Below are 22,458 nucleotides of genomic sequence, written 5' to 3' on the forward strand. Positions count from 1 at the left end.
GAAAAAAAAAAAAAAAAATCATTTTGATCCAGATAATTGTTTCTCAGCTAAAGCTTTAACCTTTGTTCTTTTTGAAAAGGAGGGGGTTAAGAGACAAATTTTAGAAAGAGGACTCTCATTTGTTTCTGGTCCTGAATTGTCTCAGCTGTTTTGGATCCACCGCAGCCTTGATGATGGTCACTCTTACCGGTGTGGGCTTTTTGCCTCCTTTTACTCTGTCGATAGTCTAGATGGCCTTTGGGTCTTGGCAGGCCTCGCTGCTGTTTGTGACTGTTCCTTTTGGGCTTCTGGTAGGCCGGAAGGCTTTATGCAGAAAGCCTCTCTGCCTTCTCATTGTTGCTGTGAGTTGGGCAGCTAAGGATGCCCAGCCAATCACAACTGCAAACATACTTTGCCATATTGTCTGCGGCTATTCAGAAGATACGTGAAAAGAAAATACATTTCTTCTGTTTGAAGGATCACTGCACCCTTTCTCACCAAAGTGGGGATAGTTTAGCAACCCTAGAAGATAAACTGCAACTTCCCACTGAGAAAGTTGCATTTGATCCTATGTGACTATTTTCCTTTAAAATTCATGGGCAAATTAGTGGTTCCTAACATTCCCTCTTTTTTTATAATGATGAAACAGCTCACCCATTTATAGTTTTAGAAGTCACTTTCCTCGTTTAACCCTAACAGCACACTAAGTAAGATTAAATATCATTATGCCTGTTTCACAGCTGAGATACTGAGGCATGGGAAGAATTCAGGGATTTGCATAAGATCACAAAGCTGAGAAGTCACGCTCTGGACACTTGCGTCAGGATGCAAGAAATGGAAATTAGTGTTTCATCAGCGCTGCTGCATTGTCCGTGCCCAGAGCAGCGTCTGGCGTGGTGTAGAACTCAGTAAGCACTTGCTGAGTAAATGGATGGACTTTTCTTTTCAGGCTTGTATTGATGAAAATGTGGACATGGTGAAGTTTCTGGTGGAGAACGGAGCCAGTGTGAACCAGCAGGACAGCGAGGGCTGGACGCCCCTCCACGCAGCAGCGTCCTGTGGCCACCTCAACATCGCGGAGTGAGTGTCTGTGCCGGTGGGGCGCTTGTGGGACAGCCTTCGTTCCTCTTCCACTCTGAAGGATTTGAATTTCATAAATAGTAGTAATTTCTCTTTACCGCAAATTATAAAAGCAGGAAATAGAATTATTTTTAAGGAATAATTGATGCTGTGTTTTACATAGCTGCTAAATCTGTAGTTTTTTTAGTTGAAATTTTGTGTTTGCTTCTATTTTCAGGTAATTCATATTTGTTGGGATATGCAGAGGTGGCTTCTGTCTGTTGCACCGTCTGGGTTGACTTTTTTTTTTTTTTGCGGTACGCGGGCCTCTCACTGCCGTGGCCTCTCCCGTTGCGGAGCGCAGGCTCCGGACGCGCAGGCTCAGTGGCCATGGCTCACGGGCGCAGCCGCTCCGCGGCATGTGGGATCTTCCCGGACTGGGGTACGTACCCGCGTCCCCTGCATCGGCAGGCGGACTCTCAACCACTGTGCCACCAGGGAAGCCCTGGGTTGACTTTTTGAGCAACTATAGCTGGACACATGTGGGCAGGCCTGGAGAATTTTTCTGGACTTTTTTGTAAACCTGTTATATTGTTTTCTTTTTAAAAAAGCAATGCTTAATACAAATGAAGGTGGAGAATGCCTGGCTGCTGGTCACAGAATTCACGTAGGTAATAGCAGAAGAGTGAGAGACAAGCGTCTGAGCAAAGGAAGGGTGGGAGGGGCACGCACACCCCCCCACCCCCAGCCCAGCCCTCATTGAGACCAGCCTCCAGCACAGCCGGGGCCCCTCCCTGGGCAGAAGAATCCCAACCACATAGTGTCTGGGCTGGAAGGGGCACTAAGTAGATGTCTGTTGAATGAAGGAGTGGTCAGGGAGGCTATTTTTAAATAGAAAGAGACGTTGGCACTTAAAACATCTTTAAAATGAGGCAGTTGAGTGTATTCTACATGAGAGTAAGTGTAGATTGCTAAGGCAAGTTCTCTAAATAAAATCATGATATGCTGTGGTCCTTTGAAGATGCAGTTGCTTGTCTTAAGGCCACTTTCAGTAGGATTAGAGCTCCGTTACATTTCATCTGTTCAGCAAACAGCTCTGCAGAGGCCTGGGAATGGCCTCCCACAGAAACTACTTTGCCCGGGTGTCCTGGGGGAGGGTGCCCAGTGGGGGAAGTCAGACAACGGCAGGGTCAGAGGCAGAGAAAGATCAGGCCGAAGCACTGGTGTTGACTGGGCTTCTTGTTCTAAAAAGCGGGTGGCTGGCCTGGCCCCACCGCCAGCAGGAGTCAGCAGCGCGGTTTTATCCTGTCTCCGTTCTGGTTCCGTGAATCAGTCGCCTCCTCTCGCCGGGCTGCCCCTTCGCAGGGTCTCACGGGAGGGCTCTGATTCTCAGCCTAACCCATTCACCAACGTTCCGATGCTGAGGAGTTAAGGTGGCTTCCTCAGAGGTTTCCATTTTCACTTGAAAACTGTATCTAAGAAACCTTTATAGAACATGTTAGCCCCTCATCATTGATAGTTGGTTATTTGTGCAGGTGGCTTGTTTGTGATTTTGAGCTATCGAATCTCATCAATTCAAGGATTTCACTTTTCTCCATTGGAAGGTAACAGGCAGAGCTCACGCTTGGAATTAGGGCCCCTCGTGTTGGCGTGATCCACGGGGGCTCTTTTTTCTTCCTTTTGTGAAACTGAGTACAGAGGATGATTGTAAATGCTTTTTCACGGTGGTTTCTTTGTCTCATCTTTGTGGATGAACATAGTTCCTTTGGAAATAAGTTCACAATTTAAGTGTCTCTTGCCCAAATAAATACTACCTTGAGTGAAATGAATTGATGAGAGTTACTGTTTCCATACAGGCGATTACTAGTCAGACATGAAAGTCTGGCCAGGAAAGATGAGCTGGACCAGACCCCCTTTGTGGTGGGGTGGTGGGAACGGCCCTCCTTACCTTCTGCTGTGCGTCACCCTTAGACGGTATCCACTTGATCATCTTTACATACTCATCTGTGCAGCAGCATTTTCTGGACAACGAAAGAACCCCGTTGCTTATGCTACTCATTTTGGTTGGCTCACCTCAGGGCCTCTGAACAGTGTTTCAGATACGATTAGCATTTGATCATTTTGTCATTTTTCTTTTTGTATCTTTTTTTTTTTTTGGCGGTACGCGGGCCTCTCGCTGTTGTGGCCTCTCCCGTTGCGGAGCACAGGCTCCGGACGTGCGGGCTCAGCGGCCATGGCTCACGGGCCCAGCCGCTCCGCGGCATGTGGGATCTTCCCGGACCGGGGCACGAACCCGTGTCCCCTGCATCAGCAGGTGGACCCCCAACCACTGAGCCACCAGGGAAGCCCCTGGGGACCCAGGTTTGATCCCTGGTCAGGGAACTAAGATCCCACACGCTGCATGGTGCGGCCAAAGATAAAAAAATAATAATAAATTAAAAAATCGTACCTCATAGGTTGGTATGGATTCTTGTTCAGGTAAAAGTGTGAAGCTAGAGAGGTTTTTCCTGTTTCCTCCTCACCCTTAAAATGGTTTAGGAAGGTAGCCTTACTTAAGAAGAATCTCTTTCTGAACCAGATTACTTTCTAGAAATGAGTCTTCCTGATCATGGGTCTAAGAACTTGTCGGAAAAGGGAAAAGCAGGGGCCTGTATGCCCAAGTGACATTGTGCCTGATCCAGTAAAGAATGGAATGGGTGTCAGAGCAGAGTGGCTAAGATGTTTTATTTATTTCACCTAGTATTTGTGGGTTGCCAAGAGAGGAAAGAGCACGTCAGACCTCATGGCAGTGATAGCCATGAGAAGGGCACAGCTGTTGCCCTGAAGTAGCTTCCAGCCTGGTGGGGCAGCTGCATCAAGACCCGCGTGTGTCACGACAGGAGCGCGGACTTAGTGCTGGGGAGGACTGAGTTCACGGAAGGAGAGGGAATGTGTGGTTGGTGAGAACAGGCAAAGGCATTTTCAGTGGACCTTGAAAGATATGAAACGTTTCTAGCAGGGAAAGGAGAAGGGGAGGGTGTTTCATCAGTTGGGAGAAACTACTCAATCTGTGGGAGAGACCGGGCGACAGTGGGGTGTGTCTGGGTTCAGTGAGGCATCGAGTTTGATTGGAGCAGAGGGTACAGTTCCATCCAGAAAGCATTTATCGAGTGCTTACTGTGTATATTACTTGCATTTTGATTTTTCAGGGTTGGGGAGGTGTAGTTGAACATCCTCTTTGTCCTGAAGGGGAGAAACCAAAAGAGAGGAGCTCTTGATTAGGGAAATGAGGGGCAACAGATGGACAGAGGACCGGGCCTCAGTACAATTAAGAAAACACGTGGAGCAGGTTAGCCTTGGAGGAGAAAGAGTTTGTTTCTGTCTGAGTCTGTGAGGGAAAGATGGAGAAAGCTGAAAATGAGATGAGTTCATATATGTGGAATCAATCTGTAAGTTAAAAACATTTATTGAAGCTCTATTTATACTAGGTACTAGGCAATGAGAAAGCAAAAACGTGGTCTTGATGTAATCTTTGTTGATTCTCCTCTGCCTCCTTGAATACAGTGGCCATGCGTTGATTATCCTCTTAAGATCTTCTACAGTGTCTAAAATGTGGTACCTTTAAACGCAGGAGGGAACCAGTACATGCTTACTGAATTGTTGATTCGTTGAAGTTTAATTTAAACAGTTTTTCTTTCTCCTTTAAATACTTATATTTGATAGAGCTCCCAGCATAATTGGGATTCTCACTGGCCCCAAAGTAACTTGATTTAGTGCCAAGGTGAACTAGACTTGAATTCAAAAGACTGGGGCATAACCTCTGCCATTTGCCCCCTAATAGTACCCACCTTGCCTACTTCATAAAATTGTTTAAGACTCATTATATAATTTTACGTGAAAGTACTTTGAAAATCAAAAAGGATCTATGTAAGGTATTAAAATTGTCAGACCTTTCTTCTTTAGGATCAAGTATTATATTTCAATATAGAATTTAATCATTTAGAATAGAACAATTTGTTTCCTCAGTAATTTAGTTTCTTCTTAGAGTGTAGATTTCATATACCTGGCTGGTTGAAGGGAGAGTTCTATGAAGGCGTAACTTAGGCAGATTGATGAAAATTTTAATTCGTCCTTTATTTTTCTGTTTTCATGCCCCAACACTACTTAATATACTCTTAATGTGGCATTGGGAAAGTTTCTGTGAGAATTACTTCTTTACGTGTCTTCTGGGAACTCTCATTCTCAATATTACAGGTGTAGTAAGTCCTTTTGGGAGCCTGTGTTTGGACCCCAGGGATGGTGGGTGAGCTTTAGGGCTGCATGTCTTCCTTGTGATATTTAGAGAGTCTCTTGCTGTCCACTGGGAATGAGAGGGTGGGGGTTAGGAACATGAGTGTGAAGGAAATCCCGCTTGTAGGCATTGTTCTTACCAAGAAATAGGGAAGCTTTTGATCCTAATTATTGAAGGCTAGTGAAGTTAGAAATTAACAGTGGAATACCTTATCTGGGACCACATTAAAAACTCCAGAACAGAGGCCGTGCTCTGCATTGAACCCCAGGGATAGGAGTGTAAGCTGATGTTAGACTGGAGAGAGAACCTTGATTCTGGATCTTGTCTGCACAGGTATTTCATTAACCATGGAGCCAGCGTGGGTGTTGTGAACAGTGAAGGGGAAGTCCCCTCTGACCTCGCAGAAGAGCCTGCCATGAAGGATCTTCTTCTGCAGCAAGTGAAGAAGCAAGGTAAGCTAGGGGGTAGGTGAGGCTCTGCTGTGCAGGGCCGTGCGCTGTAGTGTGATAGGAAGGTTGGGTCTACCCGCACAGCGTTAGTCATCATTACCCACATCACATACCCTCTTAATACCCACACAAGAATAGGCCAGATGCCAAAAGGAGGGCCAGTCCTTCCTTGTTTTTTCCATTCTGGGGCTGTGTACCCATTGTGCAGTTAGGCGACCTGACTGTTGTTTGATGATGCAGGTTAGACTGAGGAGGGGCATGAGCGTGTCTTACTCTGTGTGCACGGTGTGGACTTTGCTCCACACTGTGAAGTCTAAAGAAGGGATGAGATACAGTGTCCCCTTGAGTACTGGCCAGATTCTGCTATGACTTTGCATCTTTTCTCTTGATGAGAGCTGAAAGGGGTGCTGGTTGAGGTATTTATTGCAACCTCTGAAATGATCTTTAACCATACTAATCATGAAAATTATTTGGGTAGTTTGTCACGGTAAGGAAGCTAACTTAGAAGAATAAACTCTGAAGGAACTTATTTTATATTTTCGGAAGAATCCATTTCAGAGACTAGGTCAGGATTCTGCTACTGGAGGTCTTTGGGTTCTTTTAGTTAAAAAAGTAGCAAATAACGCTCGTTAGTTAGCAGGGAGGACAGGTCTTAGGGCGTTTGCTAGAACCACCACAAAACTCTGTGGACATGGTTTATAGTGATGTGTAGTCTTTCTGTTAAACCACTTTACCCACAATCTGCAGTTGAGTCCAAAAGATTTCTCTCCAGTGACCTTTTCTGACATGATGCTTTAGAACAGTCAGGGCCAGTCCTGGCCATATCCGTTTGCTCACATGTTATCCAAAGCTGCATTTGCACTCCTACAGCAGAGCTGAATAGCTGTGACAGACCAAATGGCCTGCAACGCTGAAAACATTTATTTAACATCTGGCCCTAAATAGAACGTATGCTGACCCCTGCCTTAAAATAATGATGTTCTAGGGCAGAAAATACTTGTATGAATACTGTGTATAGTTTTTGTGTCATATTGAAATGAAGAACTTTATGCCTAATTTACCATCAAGTGCCACTCAGCCTTATCTCCTCAGATTGGTGTTACAATTTACAAGTGACTTCTTAAAAAGGGAAGGAATTTGTACTTTGTACTTGTATTTGTACAAATTTTGTACAAATTTTTGTACAAAGTACAAATTTGTACTTTGTACTTTGTACAAATACTATAATATAAAATAATATTCCCTTTTTTTATGTTCTTAAAACTGAAAACACTGTTAAGTATGGTCCCTTAATGGATCTGCCATCAAGTACTATTTAACCTGGTGATTTAACCCTGATAAAACTACTGATGAGTCTGTAAATGTCATGGCTCTTCTAAATGAAGATAAATCTGAAGACGACCCCACTTGATGACTAACTGCCGTTAGTGGTTGTATTTAGGATGTGTTTTGAATCTAAGGGACCTTTGATGATGCTGGCTCTCTGGATCTGGTTTCTGCAGGGGTCGATCTCGAGCAGTCGAGGAAGGCAGAGGAACAGCAGATGCTGCAGGACGCCCGCCAGTGGCTCAACAGCGGGAAAATACAGGATGTGAGGCAGGCGCGCTCAGGGGCCACTGCCCTCCACGTGGCTGCCGCCAAGGGCTACTATGAGGTCCTCAGGTAACGTCCACGCACGTGGTCTGGGCTGCACAGACCGGGAGAAGAGGAGTTGGTTTGGACGCGGGATGGATTAGGTCTTCAGCTGTGTTGCGTTTCTTTGCTGCTTCCCTCCTGGGCCGCGCAGTCTCTCCTTCTGTGTTTGCTGGTACTCTTCCCCTCCCTCCTCCCGCCACACCGCCCTCTAGCTTCTCCTGACGGGTCTGATGTGAGGCAGAGTTGAGCTGGACTGGCCTAAGGGGACCTTGCGTGGCCGCCTCCAGCTCCACAGTTCATCGTTAGCACCCCTGGCACCTCCCCTTCTGGTGACGCACAGCACAGAGCAGACTCGCCATCCTTTTGGTCCTCTTTGACTCGTTAGATTAATGACACAGGTCTCGAGTGTGCAGCGTCCAGCTGGAGTAGGATGGTCACACGTACACGAGGAATCTGGGCTCTTCTCTGCCTGTTCCCCTTTCCCTTTACATCCTTCCCCGCTTTGTGTGGCTCTGCTCCTGGGCTTGCCCAGTACCTGGGCTGCTGGTGGCACCGCATGTGTCTTGTCACCAGATGCTGTCACTGCCTCGTGTTCCACCCAGTACGAGCTTCCTAGTCTGTGTGGTGAGTGTCGGTGCACCTTTCTGCCTGGCAGCATGTTCACGTGCTCGTTTCTTGGACGGCGTCTGGAGTCCCACGATGTAGGCCGCCTGCGTCCGCCCGGTGCCGCCAGGGCCTCAAGAGTCACGCTGTCCTCCACGCACACAGCTGGGCTGTAGCCTTAGCGTTAGCGAGCGGCCCCTGCACATGCTCCCGTGGAGTCGGAGTTGCGAGCGTGGTGTCCGGGGAAGACCAGCCAGAGAGCTAGTGAGAGAGTGAGAGAATCAGGTGTCCGACAGCCGCTTCCGGCGCTGGAAAGCTGACAGCACTCCCTGACGGAGCTGAGCTAGGCGCTGGCTGGCCTCAGGTGCCTGCGTGGTGGGACATGGGTGTGCCACGGAGCACCGCGGCCTCTGGCCGAGGGTGGTTGAAGCTTACCCGTGGCGGCTCTCAGGCAGTAGCTGGCGCTGAGCTGGGCCGTAGCGGCCGGGTGGCGGCGCAGGGCAGGCCTGAAACGCCAGCTGGGTGGCCGCTGGTGTGGCACAGAGCTCTGCCACCGAGCACGTAATGGCTGGTTTGGGGTTTCTCCTCAGACTTTTGACTCAGGCTGGCTATGAGCTCAATGTCCAGGACCGCGACGGCTGGACCCCGCTCCATGCCGCCGCACACTGGGGGGTGAAGGAGGCGTGCTCCATCCTGGCAGAAGCCCTCTGTGACATGGACGTCAGGAGCAAACTGGTTAGTGAGCGCCACCCTCTAACGGGGCTCGGGAACAAAAGGCTTCAAGTCCCTGCTAAGTGACCAGGCTTGCTGTCCAGGCTTGGGCATCCCTGGTAGCTGTAGTTCTTCTTCCCGCCCCGTTATCCACGCAGACACGTTGGCTTTGTAACATCAAGCTCCACTGAGCCGCTCTGCTGCGTCTGTTTATGCTGAAGCCCCTAAAGCAAACACACAGGAAAAAAAAAAAAAGATTTTTCCCCGTAGCAGAAATGAGCAGTGGGGAAGCCCGAGGCCACTATCTGTGGTGAACTGTGAAATACTTCGGTTTTACTTTTAATTCAAAGACTTAATAGCTGAGCCCTAGTCACATCCAGTTGTTAAAAAACGTTGTAACGATGAGATCCTGCAGTTTGGCTGAAAGTCTTCTTCAGCCGCGCTTGAAGCGATACAGAAGTCCTGCAACTTCTATCCCTACATCTGCTGGTTTTCTAGGAATCCAGAGACATGGCGTTTTACTTCGTAGATGTTCTTATCTACCTCCCATCTCTCCTGACCCAGGGTTCATTCTCACATTATGGGTTAGGGTCCTTAACTGCGCTGTTTCCTAAGAGACAACCCTTCTCTCACTTAAAGGGAGGTGATTCCTGGGACTTAGTCTTTAGTGCACCCGTGCCCTGGACCTCCTTCTGAGGCTTCTAAGAGCCCTTTGTTGAATTTATCATAGCAATCAAGAGCATTTTAGAATAGGTACAAGTAGAGATTTCAGTTGATCATTTGCCAAGAGGCAATAAACATTAGAAATAATGTGGTGATTTCCTCCATACAGCTTTACAAAATATAAAGCCCTGTATTTTAGGGTTTGCTGTTTCTTGTTGTGTTTCCTCTGGGATAGATGAAGGTATTACCACGGTGTCGAGTAGACTAGTCAGTGAAGCAGCTGTCACTGGAGTCAGAGGCATACAGTGGACATCCACTAGTTCTCTGATAAAGTCCCGTGATCGCTGCGTCTGCTTCCGATTGGTCATGGCGCCCCTTTTCTCTGCCAGGGCCAGACACCGTTTGATGTGGCTGACGAGGGCCTCGTGGAGCACCTGGAGATGCTGCAGAAGAAGCAGAGCGTGGTGAGTCTGGGGGGACAGTCCACGCCACAGGCCACACCAGCTGTAGTTTGTCTGCTGAGAGTGGAGTTGGACGTCCCTGCATTCCAGCAATGGCAGTGGTTCCCTCCAGAAATATCCGCAGAGTCTGTTAGAAGAAAATATACCAGAAACTGTTGTTGCTAAAGTTCGCTTGCTATCTCCTCCTTATCTTAGAGCCTTCAAGCAGCTGAAAGGCAAACATGATGGCGACGACGACTCTAGTTACCCTCGAGCTCTAGAAAATGAGCGTGGTGTGTTCAAGTCAGAAGTTTTTGCAAATAGGGGTAGAGGACACCTCATAACTTTTCCTTACTGACTGAAAGGACTTCTTTGTTGAAAGAAAATTGATTACAGGGAGGGATATATTTCTTAAAAAGCAAACAAACCCACAAAAACGAAAACATTTGGCATTGGACAGTGCTTGGTCAGTGCTTCATATTTATTCCGTTCATCAAATATCCAAAATTCAGTCCTCTTCTCCCTCTTCTTCTAGATCTTTGATGGTTTGGTTGTCTGTGCCCTTCTGCTTCGTGCAGCACAGGAGGACCATGTAAGCATGGTACCCTCGTCCAGACTGCAGGGTGGAAAACCCTGCCAATACTCGAGTGAACAGGGAGTGAGTCACACTCTACCTGAAAGAGAGAGGAGGAGTTAGGTGAGGAGGATAAAGTCAGTCACATTAGGGCCTTGAGAATCTCCTGTTTAAGCAGAGTAGGACAGGAAAAAATCACTAGCTTTCCTTGTGTTTTCCTTTGCGTGGGCTGTGGCCCAGGGCACATGAGCTCGAGTTCAGGAGAATGTGAGAAGCTGAGAGCAGTTCTGAATGAAAGACCCGTGTGGTTCAGTGACGGGACAGATCAGCTGTCCTGCCCTCCCCTGTGCTCAGCACCGTCTGGACTGGGGAGTGGAGACGCTCATTTCTTCAGGGCTGGCTGGGAAAGCTGCAGACCCAGAGCGCAGACGCAGCTTGCGGTTCAGTTGTCCCCTCTGATGAGCAGCTGGAATCGATTTCTGGGCAGCAGCAGCCTTCCTAATATAAGATGATCATTTGCATGGTTAGGTGTTTGTTGTTTTTTAAATTTTTTATTCTGAAATAATTTTGAAGCTTACAAAGACGTTGTGGAAATAGTAGAGAGTTCTCGTGTATCCTTTACCCAGCATGGTTCGGTCTTTGTACATGAGTAATATCCTCACTAAATAACATTTCTATGCTACTGGGAATGGTGCCTGCCTTTGCCCCCTGCATAACTTTGGGGTCCAGGCATTTAAGTACATTTTGTCTAGAGCAAGTACCGGGCAGTTTTTTCCAAGGGCTTATTTCCCATTTGGCACCTGCTGCTTCTTTAGAACCGTTGAGCCAACGTAATTCAGTATACGGATCATGAAGAGTTCTTTCAGAGGTACTTCTGGCGTTTTATCCTTTACACCTAGGCTTTTTGGGACGATTGGGTTTGGATATTTGATGGGGCAGTTTTCATTGAAGCTCTAACGCTGTGGATTTCCTCTTATTGAATGAGAATCTTCCTCTGTCATTATCTTCCAAGGAGACGCAGCACACAGCTGATGTGTCTCCCTTCTCCCCAGTCCTCTCCCCCGCTTTGGTGTTGGTCCGGTAACAGGGGCCATTTTAGTTTTTCTCGTGGCTGCTGATTTTTTACCAATAGTCAACATCTTCCCTTTGTTCTGTTTTCTCAATTTCCAGCTTCGAAGTGAAAAAGAGACACGGAATAAGCTCATTGAGTCGGACCTGAACAGCAAGTTGCACGGTAGACTCTTTAAGAAGTAAGATATTTGGGTTTGAGAAATGTGATGAGCCCTGCTGAGTGTGACACGTTTAGCTTGAGAATTTATCCAGTGAAGAGACCCCGTGTTTGTAGCCAAATGATCTTTAAACACGTGGGAATGTTTGAGGGGCAAGGAGGTGAGTGGCATTGACTTGGGGGGGGGGGGACACTGAGAGTGGGTGGGCGTGTTTTAAATTTGTGAATTAACGGAGACTGTGTGCATTGCTTTTTTCCCGGCTGAAGGGTTCTTAGTCCCAACTCCTTCCCTACCTAGAAGGTCTGAGCTCAGGGGCCGTGTCTGTTCTGTTTACACCATACTGTCGCCTGGCATGGTCCTGGCGTGTGAGAAGCACTCAGTAAACATTTGTTAAATGATTAAAAAGTATTTACCTGCTCACTCATCATGAAGATGCACAGCCCTCCTGTTCCTGTGTGATAAACTTGCTGGATCTTCTGTCACACTCTCAAATCCAGTACCAACCCGTAGTCAGCAGAAAACCCAGGATTCAGAAGAATACGGACGTAAAGGAGGGTTTGAATACCTCTCTGTTACTGCTTCCGCACAGAGCTTCATGGGCTTGTCCTTCTCACACCGGATCCCCAGTGAGCGTAGGAAACGGTGTGTCCTTTCTCAATTGCGCTCAAATTGTCGTCTTTAATTTAGCAAAGAGAAGATGCTCTATGAGGAGGAGACACCAAAGCCCCAAGAAATGGAGGATGAAAACAAAGAATCCAGCAGCTCCAGCTCAGACGAGGACGAAGGTGAAGATGAGGCTTCTGAGTCAGAAACCGAGAAGGAGGCGGGTGATGCCGAGACCCTCTGTCTGCAGAGCACGGGGGGTCACTGCTTGTCACAAGGCAGGTGATGCCAGGGCCCTCAGGTGGAACCGATTCCCTAAACAGAACCTCCAAGTCTTTTTCTTTTTCCTTCCCATTATGTGGCACTCCTTCAATTCCTGATGTGGGGATTGAAGAAGGAACAAAATCGTATTTACCCTTATGACTCTTATTGATGATATACATCATATGGCACTCCTTACGTTTGTTATATGGCGAGACAGGAACCCCAGCGGTGAGAGTTGGGTGCTGGGCATGGTCAGAGTGCCAGGCTGTACATTAGCTTGAGGTTTTGATACACAGTAAGGCCAACACTTAGGAAAGAGACACACGGGGCTTTGCTGAGTAGAGGTTCCCCTGCCGCAGAGTAGTCCTCGTGGGTAACTGGGAGCTCGTGATAAACTCAGATTTCACCCGCCCATGTCCTGCAGTCACCGGCATGTTATTTCTTCAGACTGGTGTCCACGGGAAGATGCAGTGTCTTCAGTGAGAGGACCAGGTTAGAGGGAAGAGTCCACATTCAGTTTATGTCAACAGTAAAGTCTGTGTTTCCCTCTGACTCTGCCCTCGCCGGCTGCCCATCACGAAGATGCTCAGCTCTTTCGGTTGCTGGGCCCCAGCTCTTGTAAAGTGGGTCTGCCTTCACTGACGTGGTTTCTCTCAGTTGCAGGAGAGCACTGCCTTTGTCCGTGTCTCCGTCTCTCAGAGGAAGTTAGAGACCCTTTGCTTGTGTAGAACAGACGGGCCCAGCTAGGTTTGTAGTGGAGGAGACGACCTTTTGTTCACTAAGTCTTGCATTGCTGTTCCTAAGCAGGCACAGCTGGCTCTGGAAATGCCAGTGTAGTGTCTGTCAAAATCTGTGTGTGTTCATCTTTGTAATATTGGTATTGTGTACTGAGTGCTTACATGTTTTAGGCTTCCAGTATTGTCTGGAATGAGCATCTAGACTTGTTCTGTGCCGGATCACTATGTTAGTAGCTACCAAGGTGTTGGCGGAGTGGGAGGGCACTGCCTGGGCTACTGAAATTACCCACGATGCGTCCCCAGGCCTCAGATCTCTTGTTCCCTGCAGCCCAGCTCCACGTTGCTATTGGGGTGAAGCACCCCACACCCCTTGATGCTGCTGCACTCCTGTTCAGAAACCTTCCATGACCACCTTCCTGACTCTGCTTGCAGAGTAAGTCCCAAGCCCTGTGGCCCGGCCTTCAAGACCTCTCATAGTCCAGTTCCAGCTGACCTTTCCAGTGTTGTCTGTAAGTGCGGATGTGTGCTATCCAAGCTGGATCGCTGGAGTTCCCGGACGAGCCTGAGTGTGCTACCCCTGAACAGTTATTCGTGCTGTAGAACTCGTTCCTGGCCATCAGATGTTTATTGCATGATTTCCGTCAGAAGCTGTAGGGTCTGCCAGATTGCAGGGTCCTTCTCTAGGTTTTTCCCGTGCAGGAGCCTGCAGAGGAGGGGCCCCTCCCTGTGCCCCCCCCCCCCCCCCCCGCCGTGTGGCCCCCAGCACTGCTCATTCCTCTCCGTTGCAGCGCCCTTGGGCTGGGAATCCCAAGCGCGTCACTCCCAGGTCTCAGCACTGCACCTGGCACGTGACAGGCAGCCGCATCCACTGAACGTTTTGTTGAATGTATCCCGGGGATGTAGGGGGATAGGAAGGCGTGTACATGAGTAAAGCCCATGTCACGTGAGAGAGAGAAATGCAGCCAATGATGTTCACTAGTCCAAAACACTGCATTGAGTTTGGGGGTTTATTGTGACCCTTTAGGGTGGAGATCAAGGAGGCGGAATAGAAAGACACAGAGCTCACCTCCTCCCACGAATACATCAGAAATACATGTACACACGGGACGGCTCTCACAGAACATAGCAGCGCTTCACATTTATGCAGTGCTTGCTTATTTATTTATTTATTTGGTTGCGCCATGTCTTAGTTGTGGTGCGCGGGCTCCTTAGGTGCAGCACACGGGCTGTGGCACGTGAACTCTTAGTTGCAGCATGCGGGATCTAGTTCCCTGACCGGGGATTGAACCTGGACCCCCTGCATTGGGAGTGCAGAGTCTTATCCACTGTGCCACCAGGGTAGTCCCTATATACAGCTTTTGAATTTGCGACACACTTAACACATTTTTATTTAATCCTTACACCCACACTCTGAGGTGATGTATTATTGCCTCCACTTTTTAGAATGGGAAAGTGACACCGCAGGTGAGGTGACTTGGGGCTCACAGCTGTGGGTGTAGTGCCCGAGCCCCCGACTTTGATCTGGGCTCCTCGGAGTAGCAGGGGCAGAAAGCTCACGCTGGGGGCAAGGGCAGGATCTCCCCAGGGGAGGGGTCGTCAGAAAAGAGCTACATACGGGAGCTGGGAGGTGAGATAGAGTTGGTGGAGGAGGGGTGGCCCCAGGGGATGTGTGTTTCTGCGTCGGGAAGGCCGGGCAGGAGCGAGGAGGAGACCGAGGCTCCAGCGGGTCAGTCTCAGAAGCTGGCGGCGGCTGTGGGCTTCCCTGCGCACTTCTGTCTGTGGACATTTTACTCCTGACTCAGAGCCTGGCTCAAAGCAGCGTCCTTTGCGAAGCCCTGTCGTCACAGCTACGAGGTTTCCTCCCCTCTTCTGACTCCTGTAGCTGTGGTTGGAGCCTTTGTGTTGCTTGGACTACTTAGCGTTCGTGTTACGTCGGTTCTCCTCTTCGTCTGCTCTGCTCTCCCCACCAGCGAGCTGCGGGGCGCTGGGACACAGCGTGTGTCCTGCTGACCTTCGCGTCCTTCCTGGTGCCCAGCGCCGGGCCTTGTGCAGGGCAGGTGCTCGGCACAGCCTGGCGGGGGCGTGGGGAGCGGGTGGTGCCTGAACCTCCAGGTGCCGCCTGGCGCGCGTGCACACACTGAGCAGGCCCTTGTTGAGTGCACGTCTCCTCTTTTTAAACCTCCACAGGTACAGCCTCATAAAATGACAGTTTCCATGTGTGTTACGTACAAACGTAGTTGTAAGGAATGTTAATTATATTTTGAGGTAAATGTAAGCAGTTTGACTTGGATTTGTTTTTCCCTTTCTTTTACTTATTTGACGTGTTACTTATCTACTGCTGCATAACAAGCCATCCCAAAACTTAGTGACAGGTAGCACAACTCTTTGTACGCACCCAGTGTCACAGGTTGGTAGTTTGGGAAGGGCCCTGCCGGGGCGGCTTCTCTGTTGTCCGTGTGGCGGTGCCGGCACACTCACGAGTGTGGCGAGTTGGTGCGTGGCTGAGGGGTGGCCTTCTCCCTTCCTGGTGGCTTGCCGGGACGTCTGGGGCAAATGGGCCGTGTGTCTCTTGTCGTCAGGCAGGCCAGCCCCTGCTTCACACGGCAGCTGAATTCCAGCCATCATCAGAGGGGGCGAGCTCCGCGCACACGCACTCTCCAGGCCTCTGCTGTGTCCCGTTTGCTGATGTCCCAGGGGCCACAGGAAGTCACAGGGCCAAGCCCGGAGTCAGTATGAGGGGTACTACAAAGGGTGTGGACTCACCAGGAGTCAGCCTATGACAGTGTCAGTGAGGTTTGGCAGTGAGGTCCATTTCCTGGGGGTAGAGACGTTCCGACTGTATTCAAAGACTGCCTTGAGTATTCACAGTAGCCACAAAGACAGTGACGTTCATAATAATAAACTGTTTTCTAGGGACTTAATATTGAGTTATGCAACTTAAAAACATTTTATCTCTAATCTGTACAGCAACTCACAAGACAAGAATTTGAGTCCCTGATTTATCAGTGAGAAAATCGAAGTTCAAATATGCTAAGTAACTTGCCCAGTGTCCCACATCTAGGATGTGGCTTAAAACTGTCCCGTAGTTCATGAGTGGGATACCCTGGGGCTGTGTTTCTGGAGTCCAGGGACCAGAGGCCCAGCAGCCGCTGGACGCAGGCAGACGGGACTTCTATCAGCGCCCCGTGAGGGACCCCTCCCCCTTATGTCACCACAGTGTCCTACATGACCCTCTGGCTTTATTTCCTGTTGTGACCCCAAGAGCCCTTGTCACTTGGTGGCTGCCTCTCTCCTGACCAGCGGACGTGGGTGTTGTGACTTCCCGGCCCTTCCTCCTGCTGCTCTGTGCCCTCCGGCTTCCCCCACGGCATCTTCCCTATGTTCCCTCCCTCAGACGATCTGCCTCTTCTCTGAATCCCCGGAGCACTTGCTGATTTAAATCAACCAGTTCAGCACCGGACGTCTTTGACCTTGTGTTGTTACCATGATTATTTTACGTCTTACGTCTCTTCTTTTTGTAACTGCCTAGAAAGCAAGGTCTATCTTATACCTTCTCTGGCTTTTCCTGCCCAACCCTCCAAACAGAGTAGATTCTTACTATGTACTTACTGATGAATTTTATATGTGACATATAGTGTCAGCTATACATGTGGGGATTAGAATTGGCACCTGTCAAGACAGGAATTCCACTTGAGTCTGTTTTCTTATAAGAGACAGTGGTTGCCAGAGGTTTCATGGTAGTTTGAATCCCAGCATTACATGGCCCTAATGATCTGTTTTGATAATGGGTAAACCCTTTCTGTTAGCTGAAAAGTACACATACACACGGATAAGGTTTTCATACTTGTACTTGTTGCTTCTCTTGTCTTAAATAACAGATAAAAAGCCGGGAGCCATCGTCAACCGTTCCAAATCCGAAAGCAAGAGTAGTGCCGCCGAGCAGACACCAGCACCAGCGCAGATCATCTCCTCCACCTCTTCAGCCAGGAGAGTGAGTAGTTTGGAATTCGTTTGGATAGTTCCCACTATTGCGGTAACGTACAGTTAGAAAGGCCCTAAAGGTACATTCATGCTTTTTTTTTTTCTTTAAATTGAGTATAGTTGATTTACGATGTTGGGTTAGTTTCAGGTATACAGCAAAGTGATTTGGTTATACATACATATATATCTTTTTTTTTTCACATTTTTTTTCCTTTATAGGTTATTACAAAGTACTTAGTAGAGTTCCCTATGCTGTACGGTACAGTAGGTCCATGTTGTTTATCTATTTTGTATATAGTGGTGTGTATCTGTTAATCCCAAACTCCTAATTTATCCCCCCCTCCTTTCCCCTTTGGTAACCATAAGTTTGTTTTCTATGTCTGTGAGTCTATTTCTGTTTCATAGATAAGCTCATTTGTATCCTTTTTTTTAGATTCCACATATGAGTGATATCATGTGGTATTTGTCTTTCTCTGTCTGACTCACTTCACTTAGTATGATGATCTCTAGGTCCATCCATGTTGCTGCAAATGGCATGATTTCACTCTTTTTTATGGCTGAGTAATACTCTGTTGTATATATGTACCACATCTTTATATTCCTGCCTTAGTCAGCTCAGCTGCCATAACAAAATACCACAAACAGGGTGGCTTTAAATAGAAACTTATGTCTCACGGTCTGGAGGCTGGAACTCCAAGATCAAGGTGCTGGCAGGTTCAGTTCATGGTGAGGGCGCTCTTCCTGGCTCTCAGACAACCACCTGGTCTCCAAGTATAATCACACTGGGGGTTAGGGCTTCAGTACGTGGATTTGGAGGAGTGGACACGATGTTTGTGTCCATGACTTTGCCCACAGTATATTTTAAAAAAGTATAAAGCCATCACCAAACAAATTTGGCTACAGTGTGTTTAGATGACACAGGCCCTAGTAACCTGGGACCAAGGAAGTGTTGTCAGTTGCCTGTTTTCTTCGTATCTGAAGTTGAGGTGAGCGTATGTGAAGCTCAGTTGGGCTGGGAAGATAGCCAGCATCCAGCCTCGATTGTTCTGATGACTGCTTTTCTTTTTTTACTTCTCGTGTTCCATTTTACTTTCCTGAGTTAAGTCCTTATAGTCGATGATGAATGGAGAGCAGAGGTTGAAAGCACTCGTTGAAATACGTGAGTGCCTCCGGCAGCCTCCTCAGGCCGCTCAGAAGCTGCCGGCTCCTCGCCGGTGATGCCGCGGCTCCGCAGCGTGTGGGATTGATGTTGAGGAGAACGGGCCCGAGCTCTTTGGAGTGCAGCTCTTGGACAGCTCTGTACTTCTGCAGATGCTAACTTACTGATCTTCCCAGAGCCTCGTGAACGTGCAGGTGGCATTCTGGTGTCCTTGTGGAGACAAGGCAGCAGAGGCTCAGCTGCGCGCTGGCTCCCGGGAGCGTCCAGTCTCTCAGTCCTGCGCACTCCCCCTGCTTCTGCGCGTGACTAAATCGCCTGCTTTTTTAAGAGGAAAAGTCCTAAATTAAAAAAGATACAAACGCACACCCATACTTATTCTACTTTGCTAAAAGAATGCTGGGAAACATTTCTCCCCTCAGAACCAGGTGGCTTAGAAAGAGCTGACGGGATCGATTCTCTGAAGCTGGAAGGAGTACGTAAATCTGTCCATTCAGACGGTCGGGTAAAAGAAAAAGCTAAGCATGGCTTTACATTTCTGTTGCGCTTTCACTGTGCCAGGCGGTAGAGGTGGCCTGGTTCTGCAGAAAGACCGACGCATCTAGCAGAGCCCCCCACGGCCCAGGAAGAGGCCCACGGCTGCTGGTCTGTAGACCAGATGTGCCCCAGCCTGGTCTTCAGGCTGACACTAGTCTGTGATGTTTTCTGTGGTTTATAGCAGGATGAGATGGCTAAGGACAATGGAAGCTTTCCATGAAGCCTTCTTTTCTAATGTTAAAATTACTTCTCTCTCTCTCTTTTTTTTAATGAAATGATGGTACCGGAAATGGTAATCCATTTCTGAAAGCTGTTCTGGCAAAATTTAAAAACTGGCAACTCTGTGACTTGTACCATTTTTTTTTTCTTTTTTAATTTTGCTGCTCGCTGAAATCTGAAATGCTTAGAACTGCTGCCCTCGGTCAAATAAACCATTGTCTTGAAATAAGCAGTTAGAATTTGAGTGGAGTGGCCTTTAGCATCTGTGTGCGTGTTACCTTCCATCAGCTTGCCGCAGTCTCATCACAGGACCTTGAAACATAGCGACACCTTGGCCCGCCCTGTGTTTCCCAGTGTCCACATGTTATAAGAGGGGTAAGCTCTTTGCCAGGGTTGAAGATGGGCACGTTGAGGCCTGGAGAGGTGAGGTGTCCTGTCCCCAGGCACACAGCGGACAGGAGGGGGCGTGTCACCAGGCCTGGGTCAGCACTCAGCCTGCTGTCGTACTCCTCGAGCAGCTCTGCCAGGTGGGAGCTTCTTAGGCTGTCTCTGGCCCAGGAGAAAGGGAGCCCTGCGCGGGCCTGGCCTGCCGCGTGCTTCTCCCTGCTCCGCCCCACATCGCCCCACGGAGCTCAGCTGGGGACGGAAAGACCCAAAAGGACCTTCCTTTCCTTTGCTTCGTCCCTCGTAGTTCTCCGGCCTTTTCAACAAGCCGGAAGAGCCCAGAGATGAGTCTCCGTCTTCGTGGAGGCTGGGCCTCAGGAAGACCGGCAGCCAAAACGTGCTGGGCGAGGCGGCCAGGTCCAGGGAGGCCCTGCGGGACCGGGGCGCGTCCATCCACCGCTCGGCCTCCAGCCCCCGCATCTCCACTGTGCTGGACACCAGAGAAAAGGTGCAGTTTCCCTCTGTGACAGTGCAACCTCGGGAACAAAGGAAAACATTTTCTAGTCCCTAATTTGAGGCTGGAAGTACAGAGTCTTTAAAAGGAGACAGGCATGTTGATTAATCATGTAGCTCTTTGCTTGCTATTACTTGCTTGGCCAAGAAAGAAAGAGACCCCTTTTCCTTTTGGCATATACCTTCTGTTCATTCTTCCTTACCCTCCTTACCTGGGGCAAAAAAGTGGGTCAGAAGCATGAAGATTTGGATACGGCCTAAAAGGTTCCTCTGAACCAGTAACAGTATTTATTCTTTTTATGTTTAGAAGCAGAGTTCCTTGGTTGGGCTTTCAATCCTAATGAGGCTCAGGCAGAGTAGCACTTAGAGAAACAAATCTTAGTGTCTCATTTGTTCATTAATTGATGTATGATCCGGCTACTTCTCATCTGCTGTTCATCCAGAAGGAGCACGTTTCTGTGTCTTCACTCTGGTTCCAGAGTTCACAGGGCTCGCTCGGTGCACCTCTCTGGGGCTGGGTCTCCTTCAACCACAGACCCCTCGCTCGGTCCTGGGTTTCCGGAGACACTCGGGCCCGAGGTGTGTGGGCTGCATTAGCTCTGGGGCCCATTTGTACCCGAGGCTGCATTTTGAGGAGAAGAACTCGAGAGTGCAGTTGCTGTCTGTGGCTCTTCAGAAGCTGCCTGTCTCTGTAGGGCTGCTGCTTGGTGTGATAGGTGCTGCTCTTTCCTGTTTGATGGCCCTGGCTTTTCCCATGAGAACTATTTCCCTACATGTTGGTTTTTAATGGAGGAGAGTTGGGAATGAGCCTTTGAATGCTAACCTTTTTTAATACCACTCAAACTGGAATTGGTATTGAATCTGGAAGTAAGATTATATGGGTATATTAAGTTCTGCTTTTTTACCCAAAATGTTTTCCTCTGTGTCAGAACTCTGCCTTCCCTGTGCGTTCCTTGTTTTGATTTTACAGGAGCGAGAAAGCAGAAGCTCTTTCAGCGCACTGGGGCCGCGGAGGCTGAGCACCGCCAGCGACCTGGAGGAGAAGGAGAACAGGTACTCCGCACCGGGGCCCCACGGCCGCTCTCCCATCCCGGAGCCCTAGCCCTCCGCCCGCGCCTTGCCGGTGCTGGGCCGACAGCTCGACCCTCCCGTGTGGGTTCGCTTTAGTCCACAGCTGGCTCTGTGCACGTGGGGTCTGTGTCCACCGGAGGCTCAGGCGCTCCTCGTGCCAGGACAGGGCCTGTCCCCGGGGAACACTAAAAATGTGGTTATTTAATTGAATTGATCAACTTCTAATTTGTAAGTAAAGTCTTCCTCATCAGTTAAAATGAATATGGGAATGTTGAGGTATCGCTGCATCTCAGAGCAGAGCCTGGGCTAGAGCCTTGCTTCTCAAGGTGCGGTCCTCCAGCCAGCAGCACCAGGGACACTGGAAGCCGTTAGCAATGCAGAGTCTCAGTCCCGCCCAGACCTGCTGAAGTAGATGGGCGCTTGCACAAAGTCCCCTCGGTGGTTGAAAGGCGCGTTAAAGCTTTGGAAGAACTGCCCTGGGGGACCTCCCCGGGTTACCAGCTGTGGTTAGGAAGAGGTGCCAGGGCCGCTCCTGGGCGTCGCCCGCGTAGGAAGCTGAGGAGGCTCCCTCACTTGCGCGCACGTCCTCTCTGCCTCCCCCGTCCCGCCTCTGCTGCTTTGAGCGGCCCACACCGGGCTGACCTGCCAGGCTTTCTAACTGAGGAACGAAGTGGCCCCTCCTCACGAAAGGGCTCCAGGTCCGCACCACAAGCAGTTGGTACCTACTGAGATGGGTTGGCTTTGAAGTTCCTAAAAGGAGGCAGACACGAAGCCTTAACCAGTCCCCCATCTGTGCGGGGAGACAGGTGTATGAACACCTATCTCTTGAAAAGGGCCCCGTTGCTGTCTCTGCAGCCACATGCGCTCCGCCTGCCCGGCCCCCCTCCCAGTTTATGCCATGCCCTGGACAGAGGGCGGGGCCAGTGTTTTGTTTTGTGTCCGTCCTGCATCCACAGAGAGTCGGCTGCTCACCTGGTGCGGAGTGGCCCCCCCGCCCGCCAGCTGCGGAGGGACGGAGCGGAGGGGAGTGAATCTCTGCAGACGGCCGCCCCTTCCACCTACGTGACAACCTACCTGAAAAGGTACCAGGCTCCCAGGCTGGGAGGTGGTTTCCTTCACTCTGGCCGTGGGCAGATGGGCAGTAAATTGCATGCCTTTTTTATACCCAGTTAGCACCACAGAAACGAATCAAGAACTGAATTGCTCTTACATTTCTCGGGAGTGACATCTTAAGTAATTTTAAACCAAAGTTAATTTCTTTCCCTCACTGAATCAGAGCAAGCTAATTCCAGGTTCTCCCCACAGACAGATCTGAATGTATACTCCGTCCTTTCAGTCCTGTAAAATCTTCAGCCAGATATGACCTCGGGTAGACTCTGAG

At 49.2% G+C, this 22,458-nt stretch overlaps 1 protein-coding gene across 16 annotated transcripts in view; it reads left to right on the forward strand.

Annotated features, from left to right (window-relative positions):
* Window positions 1-22,458, forward strand: part of PPP1R12B (protein phosphatase 1 regulatory subunit 12B) — a 201,208-nt gene that overhangs the window by 49,112 nt on the left and 129,638 nt on the right. For 10 of the 16 annotated variants that reach the window (XR_003430659.1, XM_027096046.1, XM_027096053.1 and 7 more), the window contains exons 2-12: window positions 929-1,059; window positions 5,642-5,760; window positions 7,260-7,419; window positions 8,586-8,730; window positions 9,759-9,833; window positions 11,554-11,633; window positions 12,300-12,493; window positions 17,095-17,207; window positions 19,801-20,001; window positions 20,977-21,059; window positions 22,034-22,159. Coding sequence is in view for 14 of the 16 variants with exons in the window: in XM_027096046.1 (XP_026951847.1) it covers window positions 929-1,059; window positions 5,642-5,760; window positions 7,260-7,419; window positions 8,586-8,730; window positions 9,759-9,833; window positions 11,554-11,633; window positions 12,300-12,493; window positions 17,095-17,207; window positions 19,801-20,001; window positions 20,977-21,059; window positions 22,034-22,159 (1,427 nt within the window). In the remaining 2 variants the exon portion in view is untranslated. The other 6 variants (XM_027096044.1, XM_027096057.1, XM_027096050.1 and 3 more) reach the window with 6 other exon arrangements.

This window comes from Aethalodelphis obliquidens, unplaced genomic scaffold (genome assembly GCF_003676395.1).
Source record: "Aethalodelphis obliquidens isolate GAN/ISIS:26980383/991018 unplaced genomic scaffold, ASM367639v1 scaffold97, whole genome shotgun sequence".
Taxonomy (NCBI): Eukaryota; Metazoa; Chordata; class Mammalia; order Artiodactyla; family Delphinidae; genus Aethalodelphis; species Aethalodelphis obliquidens.